The sequence below is a fragment of the Priapulus caudatus genome, unplaced genomic scaffold (genome assembly GCF_000485595.1).
Source record: "Priapulus caudatus unplaced genomic scaffold, Priapulus_caudatus-5.0.1 Scaffold3262, whole genome shotgun sequence".
NCBI classification, from domain to species: Eukaryota; Metazoa; Priapulida; class Priapulimorpha; order Priapulimorphida; family Priapulidae; genus Priapulus; species Priapulus caudatus.
This window is the reverse complement of record NW_014580323.1, coordinates 1-11,544: the sequence shown is the minus strand read 5'-3', so window position 1 is coordinate 11,544 and position 11,544 is coordinate 1. Positions and strand designations below refer to the sequence as shown.

General features: G+C 41.3%; 1 protein-coding gene across 1 annotated transcript; it reads right to left on the bottom strand.

Moving 5' to 3' along the window:
• Positions 1-650: 650 nt before the first annotated feature.
• Positions 651-9,355, bottom strand: LOC106819350 (galectin-4-like). The gene is made up of 6 exons (XM_014823996.1): positions 9,322-9,355; positions 4,270-4,358; positions 3,684-3,900; positions 2,459-2,518; positions 1,313-1,404; positions 651-1,183 (listed from the first exon to the last, which is right to left on the bottom strand). The coding sequence occupies exons 2-6, from the start codon at positions 4,308-4,310 to the stop codon at positions 847-849; spliced, it is 747 nt and encodes a 248-aa protein (XP_014679482.1). The 5' UTR covers positions 4,311-4,358; positions 9,322-9,355; the 3' UTR covers positions 651-846.
• Positions 9,356-11,544: the final 2,189 nt, after the last annotated feature.

Genomic DNA, 11,544 nt, shown 5'->3' with positions numbered 1-11,544 from the left:
TCTGCTTTATTTGGTCTCAGATAATCGGACACATCGCTTAAACGACACGTATTTCTAAAAAATATCCTCGCGCACTTTATTGTGTTCACCGCTTAATCGGAGCATTTTCATGATCACATCAGGCAGACTGCACACCGGCAGAATGCCAAATCGTTCCGATTCCTGGAAAGCAGGCGGCTGCGTCGCGTAGGACGTTTGATTTTCGTGACACATGTCGCTTCTGGCAGCTAACTGCTCCACGCGATATGCAAACTAGTAGGGCTATATATTTTTATAACTTTTTAGTTCGGAACTCTTCGGTACACCAAACGCATTGTGTACGCATAATTATTCAGTTCACTAAAGAAAATGGTAATAATGTATAGTTTAGAACATGTTCAGACTTCAGATAACTGGGTAAATAACTGTCTTGAAAGAGCGGACCAGTGGCTGTTAAGAAAGAGGGTCGTCTGACCTTGCCGACCCTCCCTTGGCTATGGGAGGGTCTGTCTGAGTGTGTGCATCCCATGCTTGCATATTTGTATATTTGTATGTAACCTCGACCATGGTATCAGTGCATGGATTGTCGTTAGCGGTCAAACAGTTATTGTCATACATTACTTCGTGCCACCAAAACTGCTTGTATCAAGAAATTTGTTGAAATAATATATTTATTTTACTCAATATATGAGACCTTTCTTCATTCAAATAATGTTATGTGTTTATCACAGTTAAACAATAAGGGTAATCGCTTCGCCGCGCGGTTGGAATTTTTTCAACATTAATTAGTTACAAATATCAATAATTCGAGCTCGTCTGCTTAAGATTCAAAGGTAGCGAACGCCTCATCAGGCGTCAACGTATATTCTATTCAACGCGCACATTCTGAATGCACACCTCACCAATGATCTCCAAGTTGACTATTCTCTGCAGGGGCATGACACGATATGAAAATTTAATCAGATGCTTGCCATTGCACGTCACGCGGAATTTGTCCGCGTCGCAGTTGATCACCAGGTCAAATGGAACGCCCGGTGGAAATGGGAAGTCGTGATCTCCATAGAAAGTGCGGTCCTGGGCGCCCCACTTTCCGTTCACTCTGTAGTTGCGGATGATGTGCAGCGGCCGTTTAAAGCAAGGACTGCACGTGAACGCGATGTCAGATCTACCTGCATGTGGTCCGCACAGAAACCTCACGGCGAGCCTGAAAACCAACCCACGAACCATTAGGGTACTGCCGCACTTTATGCAGTTGCTTCTTAAATATAAAATTCAATGCATATTTGCTTTCGTCCTAATTGCTTTCAACGCACAAATAATTGTAACACCTTACTTGTCGTTTGCAGTTTGTAGAGGATAAGCAGACACCTTGATAATCCTCCCAATGCGTAGCCCTCCTGGTATTGCTTTCAGGTAAGGTACGGGCTGTAATTAAACTTCAATTAATAAATGTATTTTAATAGGGCGAGACAAGCGTCAGGCAACAGGCAACATTAACATCAGGCAAGTGTCACGAATAGCGTGTTTAACAGTGTAGTCCAGGAAAGCAGGGTTGTTTTTAAGTGACCAATAATTTTGTAAAACGATATAATAATACACAATCATGAGACCTAGTAGCTAGATTCTTGTATTGCAGTAACCCTACACATGAACACGAGTGTGTTGTAATTAAAGATAATATTTAAATGGCGCTACAATCAAGTTATAGGCTTATATCTGATGTAACATGTGCGTACAGCTGATGTACATTAGTGTGTAGGTAGGCCTTAGCGGGTAGGGTTCAGGCAGTTTAGCATGTAGGATAGAATTAGGGTTGGCGATGGTGTAGAGGTAGAACGGAAGCGTGGCTTACGTTTAGGCTAGATTCTAGGCGCTCGATTGGTGAAATAGCGTAGGCGACATAGGGTTGTGGTTAGTTACAGATAAGGGGTCGGCTGGGGAGCTTGAGAGGAAGTGCACGCGTGCGCGGTTCTTTGTCTGGGGACTTGACTGGATGGAAATGGACGTGACGGGAGACGGTTAGTGTGAGTGTGATGTATTAGAACGGTAGCAGTTAGTGTAAACAAGATATTCTTTAACAGTGAAATACAAATTCTACACTTCTCTTGCATTTATTTTTACTCTAAATTATTCAACATCAAACTCGTCGTTATACTGCGGAGTGTCGGTGGGTAGACGACTTGGGGTTGGCCGGTGTGCACGCTACTGAAAACAACGAATGCTATTGGTGTTGCGATAAACGGTCATCTGAAATTATTGTTCGCAGATGGATGCCGAATGCCATTACCGTTTGACTAACCGCATGACAGCAGCAAGTCAGGCCAAAACCATTTCAGAACAATTTCACTTTAGGCGCCTGGACGAATTCTCGATCTGTCACTTGTGATGCTGATCATTGATAATATAAAGCAATACACTGGATCTAACAGGAGGTTGGGTTAATGCACTTATCTCTCCTCTATTGTTAGAGTTCTGTCACAGCGCGAATGAGGTATGACATGCTTGAAGTCTGGCGAAGTGGAGTTCCATTCACTGCAATCTAGGGAGCAAAACAGGGTACTTTCGTCATTAATCAGGGTATACATGGATACAACATTCACAGAAACTATAGAAATCGATTTCACACATTTCCACAAAAAGAATGCAACACAATCTTTACTAATTTGGTATAATTGTACTATATAAAAGTGTCAACGTGACACGGTCATCACCACAGCAAAAGAGGACACAAATTGAGTGAGTGAGGAAGAAGGCAGGTGTTTAATCTGAGCAACCATCAACGCCCAAATACATTTTAGAAACGCGAAAGAGTATAATATGGGCAGAACGTCCCCGATTATATACTTCTGAAAATTATGTGTAATCATTTTTATGTGAAAACTAATAAATAATATTAATCAAGAGCTAATAATACTATTCAAGGCAACTAAAGGTATTATTAGCTCTTTGATGATTATAATATAAATTATAAATTAATTGTATAAACAAAAATCGAATCACAATTTGTGAGGGTAGATGGCGCTACACCCGCCTTTGTATGTTTCTTAGCATAAAATCATAGATACCTAATAATAAATAATCAATAATGACTGTATGATGATAATATATAAAATAGTATAAATTCATAATTATGTTCATAAGCAGGAATTGTAAATTATGTTATAGCAGGAATTTTGCATTAACAAGATATTGTGTCAGTGAAATCTTGTAAAACAGAACCAGGGGGGACGGAGTGTGAACCATACTGACTGTTTTTATCTATAGCCCGTGTCGTATTAGTAATATGCTTATATAATTTGCCAAACCGACCTAACTTTGCTTTTTAATTTTAATATTCAAAACCCCTAGCCCTTATTCATTCACATACCAAAAATGAGCAAAATCTGTTGAACCTGAACTGACTAATTAAATTGGCAATTCCCATTTTTGGCAAAAAATTGCCGTGGCTAGAAAGCACGTCGACTGACGTGCTCCAAAATAGGACGTTTAATATGGGAGCATAGCACTAACAACTATACCCAATTTCAAACATGTGTGTCAAACAGTTCCTGAGTTATCGTTGACAGTAGCCAAATGTTGACGGACGGACGGACGGACGGACGGACGGACGTACGACGGACGACGACCCATGGCAATAGCTCAGCTTGACGATGTCAAGATTAGCTAAAAATGGGTGAACCATAACTATATATGAATCAAAATACTTTATAATTTCCAGCCTCTATCAGTATGATCATCTCGAAAGTTGCTCCGGCGCTGAATGGAAAGCTGCTTCCCCGCACGCTAGCGACCCACTGCTTGTTTCGGTAGGTGGTGAGTGTGAACTGGCGGTTGCCGGGAGGGAAGAAATGTGTATTCATCGACAGCGCGACGTCGCAGCCGGGAAATGGCGTTGGCCCACAGCATAGCTCGATCTTAAAACTACCGATTAAACAGAAATTGCAATTATTGCATCACAATATTTTTATCGATCACATATACCATGCATGGGCAATTCTATGCACTCAAGCATAACACGTGTCGTCACACCTCGTTTCAGATGGTTATTATTATATGTCTTACCCGTAATCAATATCAGCTCAGCAATTAACTGCGTATAGTAAATTGTAAACTTTAAATTGTATAGCACTCATGTAAACATGTGATACTACGCTCCATGCAGAAAAATTATTTGCAATTATATTCTTATTGGCAAAAGATGCATAATATATTAATTGTTTTATTCAACAGGATATGGATGTCTAATCGAATTGAATGGTCTTAACAGCTGTATAATATAGCACGTCATACGTCTTAGCAGATGGTATTGGCACGGCTTGGATGTGTATCATCTTTCCATTACATAGACCACCAATTATACTCCGACGGAAGGGAGTGACCTGAGATTTAAACATACATATAATGTTATACGTCATATTCAAAGTGATTCCCGCTGATCAGAGATAAAATAGTGAATGATACGGAAACATAATAATTGTGTAGTTATAAGAACTATTAACAGATGAAAACATGCACAGTGACCGATTCTGACGTTCTACCAATCAGAAAAATAATTATCACACAAACTAGCTGTGACATTGCCAGTAGTTGAAATTCAATATTAAGAATGATTTATAGAAGTGAACAGCTAGAACAAATCAGCCGCACATCGCCGGAATGAACGCTTCAAACTGTGCCTATTCAGAATACGTGTCACCTATCGCTGTAGCGCTTACATAATCATATGACTGCGGTACCAATTGGGGGGGGGGGTGAAAACTATACCCATGCGAAAAAATTTCAATGGGCACCCCTTTACCTTACTAAGATAATCTAGCGGGGTTTTATTTAGTGCACAGAATACAGTCATGAGAATTCTATAGTAATGCTAACTTTAAGCTATTTCTCAAAACCAATTTCACCAACTTCTTTGAACTACACCAGCAGTGTGCTACATTTACAGATCGAACCACAATTCACTACCGCATTGGGTATATTATGGCAGCTATAGCCCAATGCATGCGCCTAAAGGCTGTTCGTTGTATGGCCCTTAGTTGTTTTTTTTGTCCATACTACGATGGTCCGATAGGATGACTGGCACCCTGGGTCTATGAAAGGGATTAACCTGACACACACACACATACACACACACACACACACACACACACACACACACACAGACACACGTGCGCGCGCACACAACACACACACACACGCACGCACACACACACGCGCGCGCGCACACACACACACATGTACACACACACACACACACACACACATCACACGACACACGACAACACACACACACATGTACAATACCACACGGCGACACACATCACAAACACGCAACACACCACACGACACAACACATATACTACACACACACTACACATCAACAAAAGCATGCACACGCAGACGCACACGCACACGCAGCGCACCGCAGACGCTACACGAACGCACACGCACACGCACATCGCATCCGCACACGCACGCACGACGCACACTGCACACACACAACGCATAGCAAATAACTTGAAAAGTAAGTTAACCAAACGCATCCATGCTTTAGTAAGGCTCAGGTGTTTTGTATTGCAATTTATGTCAGAGAAACTGAAACTCTTCAAGAATCCACTAATGAAGGTCCAGGAACAATATTTGGTTGTAAACATTTCCACTGACAGTCGATAATAGCTTTTGGGCCACGCCTTTTTGAGCAAAGTAAATACCATCTCACCGTGATGTATTAAGAAGAGGTTGACTAGGAGGTTGCCCGACCATCAAAAGTGCGCAATGGCAAAATATGGTGAATCAAGGTAATACATTTTCATCTCAAAAGTCAAATGGTTTTTTAAGATAATTGCCAATTTAACCGTTTCAGTATGTTACGCCTACATTATTCGTAATTGTTCCTATTATTTGGATTTCTTACACTTTTTTCTGCTTTACATGTAACGTACCATTTTATGTTCTTGTTCATCTGGCAAGTGCAGCGTTTGGTACCCAGTACATGATGTTGGGACATTTGCATTGGAGGGGCAGGCATCGGCTGAAGATACTGCAGTATACTGTTGTGTTATGTCGACATTCTGTTCATTCATTATCCATACTTGAAGTGGATCTGGTTTCTGATTTTGGTTGGTTTGGTTCCTTGGAATGGGACCATTTCACAGGAGAAATGCATCGATTGTTTGGGAAGTTGTTTTAGGCTGTATCGGTATGATCTGCTTTGATTGAGACTGAAGCCTGGCAAGGCTTTTTGTAGAGATAGTATCACACTGAGGTCTTTGTCAAAGGTAAGAGGCAATGAGTCTTGAGTATCAGAGGTGATGACAGTTCTTCTGTTTGAGAAGTTTCAACCTGACGCAGGACAGTATAGTTGTGATTAGACAGTAAATATGAGACATGAAACTAGATAGCAGGCTTTCAGATGTTGAGTGTACAGAGTTCAGAGAGATTTGGAAGTAAAGCAGAACTTAAATGCAATGACTTGAAGCAGTCTTCACAGAATGGAAGAAAGTCTGTAATAAGTATGTGAGGCCTGGAGCTTTGTTTCTGGATGCACTGTATCTATCCTGAGAGATCTTACACACTTTTATTCGGCAAGCGATTGGCATCTTTTCGGTTTCATGCTGTAGCGGAGGTGCATTGCCTTTGTTTCGGTTTGGTCCGGACAAAACTATAGGATGATGGGGTATCGCTGTTCTTGAAAGATTGGCTGGACGATACAAAGGCAGTTTATCCGGGTATTTACAGATGGGCTTTCCAGATGGTGGAGTGGGTGATGTAACACCTCTCCGAAAGGCAGTGAGAGGATTTGAACTGGCAATGGGGAAAGTGTTCAATAAACCGCCAAGGTGCTGGAGTTCATTGGATGATAGACAGAAAGAAGGCAAGTAGCATAAATGGAATCTCCTAAAGATGAGAAAGATGTTATGTGCACAGCGCTGAATGGTGTAGACTTGGGAGACAAGATGACAGTGATACTGAGATACAGCATGAGTTCAATCAATTTTCTACGAAGATTGAATGTCGTGCGAAATACGTTCGGATTACAATAAACATCAGATTCGTGGCGCTAGAATCAGACTTCAGAGGCATAAGGAGAGTCACTACATGATAGAATTGCTAACAAGCGTAAGTACTGTTTTGTGAACTGTATTCTATCGTCCAAGCGAAGCATCAATGCGAATAAAGGATGTGCATAAACGATTAGGTACGATTGACTATGCGAGAGAAAAAGGGTACAGCCATGCAGAACTCCTGAAGTATTAATTGACCAGACATCCATTATCACATGGAATGTAAAGATGGCATCAGTATTGAAGAAGCTCATAAATCATTAGCAGGGACTTGTCGGCAACTTCCACGGAGACGATAATGGAAAGAGATGAGCTCTGTAAAGGATGACATAGTGGATTCATGACACTTGCGCAACATACTGGATGAAAAATGGGCTTCACATATTCGGGGAATTGCTGAGAGTCTTTCAACAATTCTTTGTAACAGGCTCGAGGTCCACATGAATAGATTTTGTTTTGATGTTTATCAAGAAATTATCAATCAGCAATGGAATGGCAAAGAAGTTCTTTTAGAAAATAATATAACGAATTAGGTTTTGAATCAATAACTCCCTGTCGATTCTGATATGTTCTGGACTCAATTGTTGAAAACAAAGTCGGTTGCAGGAGTATGTTTCAGTAGATGCTGCAGTAATGTCGAGTCGGAACAAGGCGATCTTCTTTGGAGTATATGGGGTGAATGCAGGAATTGTTGTCTGCACTGAAACACAGATCGAAGAGCTCTCAAGCAACAAAGAAGATACAGACGACAGAATCATGTTCCATATTAATGATGGTTGTCAATGTCATCTTGGTTGAATACCTGACACGATGATCTTTGTCAACGCTCATCTTTCCACTTAACAAACCTGTCAACTACCAGCTGGTACGTGTAAGCTTGGCAACGAAACAAAGAAACTGTACAGTCACCTGTTGTTGATCACTGGACAACGGTTTGGTGTCGTGTCTCCCAGCCATTCATGAGCTCTCGCGTTTGCGATCAGGTAACAGCAAGGTGGTCAAGCTGTTGGCCTGAAAGATCCCTATGATCTCTCCCTACTGAATGGGTTTGTTGAAAAGATTGTTACACAGACAAAAATGTTGAAAAGTTTCTTGTTGTTTTGGATTAAATAAGACAGACTGTTCACTTCGATGAATATCAATGGGAGCAGTACCACAACCCAGATGAAGAACTGACTTTAAGCCACTTGTTGTGCTGTTTGCATTCAACGCTACGAAGAACAACATATAAGTCGAGCATATTTGCAGTGTAAGATGTGGTTTGAAACCAATCGCTGCAGGCACAAACAGATTCACTCCAGTATGTGATATTGAAGGCAAACGGATGTTGCATAACACCAGTGATACTGTCGTATCGTGCATGGCCGATAAGCCTGCCCCCTCATTCAATGCCCAATATCATGTATGAGTACAATACGTTGCCACTTGCGGAGGAAAGGACATAAAATATGTGACGTTTTGGGTGTAAGTAAAGTCAGAAAAGTGTAGAAATCAAATAAAGGAAATTACGAAATATATTTGTAAGTGCGTAACATCTGTAAATCGGTTTTTGGCAATTATCTTAAAAACATTGAACTTTTGGATATAAAAATGTATATGACTCCCATAAATGTCGACATTGCGGACATTCTTAAGTGTCGAGCAACTCTAGGTACAATCGCTTTGTAGATACGTTGCACGGTGGATGTAGTAATTCGCTCGAAAGGGCGTGGCTCAAAAAGTTCTATTTTGAGTCAGTGGAGAAATGTGTTACCCAACCAAAATATTGTTCATAGGACGGTTCAATTAGTGGAATGCTTGAAGAGTTTAGTTCTGGATATTAAATTGCATACTAATAACACAACATGACGTACTAGAGTACCATTATTAGGGGCCTCAGTTTAATAATAATTTTTCAATAACAAAAACTTAAAGTAAATTGGCCAAAATGTTACTGAACCTTCGGCTAACAGTCAATATATCATTTTGTCAACACTTGATAATGTTAAAACTATGGTCTGTGCTGAAAGGCAAAAATGTAAGATGTGCATGTTAAATTAAACTGTTGATGCTTCTGGGATTAAACGAGAATATTCTTAAAAATGCGATGCACTGGAAAGGAGTTTAGGTTGAAAATAGGGGTTTCCGCGCAACATATACTATGTCTTAATATATATGGAGTGCCCTGGCTGTGGTGCAGCGAATTTCTGCATTATTATCGTATGTCTTCTATAGGCTTCGTAAATACTTATAGAGGAATATCTGTTAAGATATGAAATAGGTTTTATAAGATTATATTAACCGGCTGGGTTAGTAGCGTTCAAAGCATCTGGAAAGGATAGCGCTATGACTAACCAAGTCTGTTCTTAAATTTCTGTGCTATACGTCGGTTTGACCGTCATGGCGTGATAGTAATGTAGAAATAGTTAATTGTAATTATGTCAGCCGGTCAATAGTCAGCGTATATGCAACAGAAATCTCAGACAGACTTGTGTTGTATGCGTAATAGCGGCTTGACTCGATGCGATACCATATCTTTTATATTTTCAAACAATATGGCTCTATTGTATATATATTAGTACTATATATATATATACATATATATATATATATATATTTATATATTATATATGATTATTATATATACTATATATCAACTTTGTATTTGATATATGTATTTCTAGGCGTCATTTTTATAATAAGAATAATCATCATATAATTGTAGCGTTTTTGTTCTCAGTACGACTTATGTATCTTCGTCGCCGTCTCTAGTTATGTCTCCTTTTTTCGTCGTAGCCCTTTTTTTCACACGGACTTGACAGGCGCCGTGCGTTGCGTGTGTTTCTCAATCCCTTCGTCGTCTACACCGACTCAGCTCGTCATAGGAAAGGCTTGCCGAATACGTGCAGTTCGAAAAAGGGCCGAAGATAGAAGTAGAGTATAATATGAAGGATAAGCGGCTGTTTATTAAGGGTTGACACTCCGATCGCCAATTATGTAGTTACACACACAGGCAGCGAGCAATGGGCGATTACGTACAATAAGCGCGGCGTCACGCTACTCCGCTCTCCTTCTCTCTCTCACGCGCGCGCTCTTCTCTCTCTCTCTCTCTCTATCTCTACTTGAACTCTCTCTCTCTCACAACTTCTACTGTTTGCTCAACTGGCTAGTCTCAAAAACACTAAGCTGTTCTCGTCCGCACCGCGCGACGGGCTTATATATTCATCATCAACCACGTGAAGTCGTGACGTACAAGTAATGTCTCACAGATTCGCATTTCTTTTCGAAGCTCACAATCGGTTCTCTGCTACCTGCGTCATACCACTCTGTATTGCTTCCATTGGACCACTCCGCCCCTCTCGTTGAACGCCCCGCTCTTTCTGATTATTCTCTCACAACGCTAGCATCGTCCGCTACCGTTCAGCATCTCTCCCCGCAAATATAACTCACTAAACTAAGGTAATAGCATACAATGCTACACTAAATATCACTCATGCTCGATATTTACACACTTGCACGCGCGCGATGTATCAACGTCGTACTGCGCACAACGCGGTGCAACATAGACTGCTGCGCCGCGGACGCGCGCGCGCGCGTATATCACTGCCGCGCGCATACTACAGCTGTGGGGCGCGGGCGCGCGCGACGCTCTATCCCCTATGGAAGCAGGAACTGTTCATAAAAGCAACCACACCGACGTGGTAATTCGAATTGTTACGTGTCGCTATTGTAATTACAACATCGTCGATTAAATTTCCGACACGGTGCAATTACGAATTATAACACGTCCCTTAAATTCTTTCGACAGTCGCATTGAATTACACACGTCTTTAATATCTTTCGACTACGGTCGCATTCGATACTTCCAACACTCGTTAATTCTTTCGACACGATTGTATTAGAATTGGCTACGTGTCGAAAGAATTAATGAGTGTTGTAATTCGAAATTTGCGACGTGTCGAAAGATTAAGGACGTGTTGGTAATTCTGAATTGCCACGTTGTCGGAGAAGAATAAGACGTGTTGTAACTTCGAATTGCACGTGTGAAGATGTATAAGACGTGGTTGTAATTCCGATCCCACGCGTCTTATAATGAATTACAACGGTTAGTTAAATCGACCATAGGGATTGGTTATTACTGAATTACAACGTGTCGTTAAATGACCAGATAGGGATTGTTCTTACTGAATTACCAACGTGTCGGTTAAATTCGACCAGATCCGGTTAAGATAATCTGATTAGTTCTGGTACTAGGGTAGGAAGAGCAGTGAAGGAGGGGAGGAAGGAGGAGGAAGTTAGATTAGTACTAGTTAGTGGGAAGAGAGGGGAGAGAGGAAGGTGTGGAGGAGGGAGAAGCTGGTGAGACGGAGGAGGGGGAGAAGTGGTGAGAAGGAGGAAGGGGAGAAGGGAGAAGTGTGGCGAAAGGGAGTAAGTGGGTGAGAGGAAGGGGAGAAGGGACAAGGTGGTGAGGAGGGGAGAAGCTGGTGAGAAGGAGGAGGGGGCAAGAAGCGGTGGAGATAGGAGG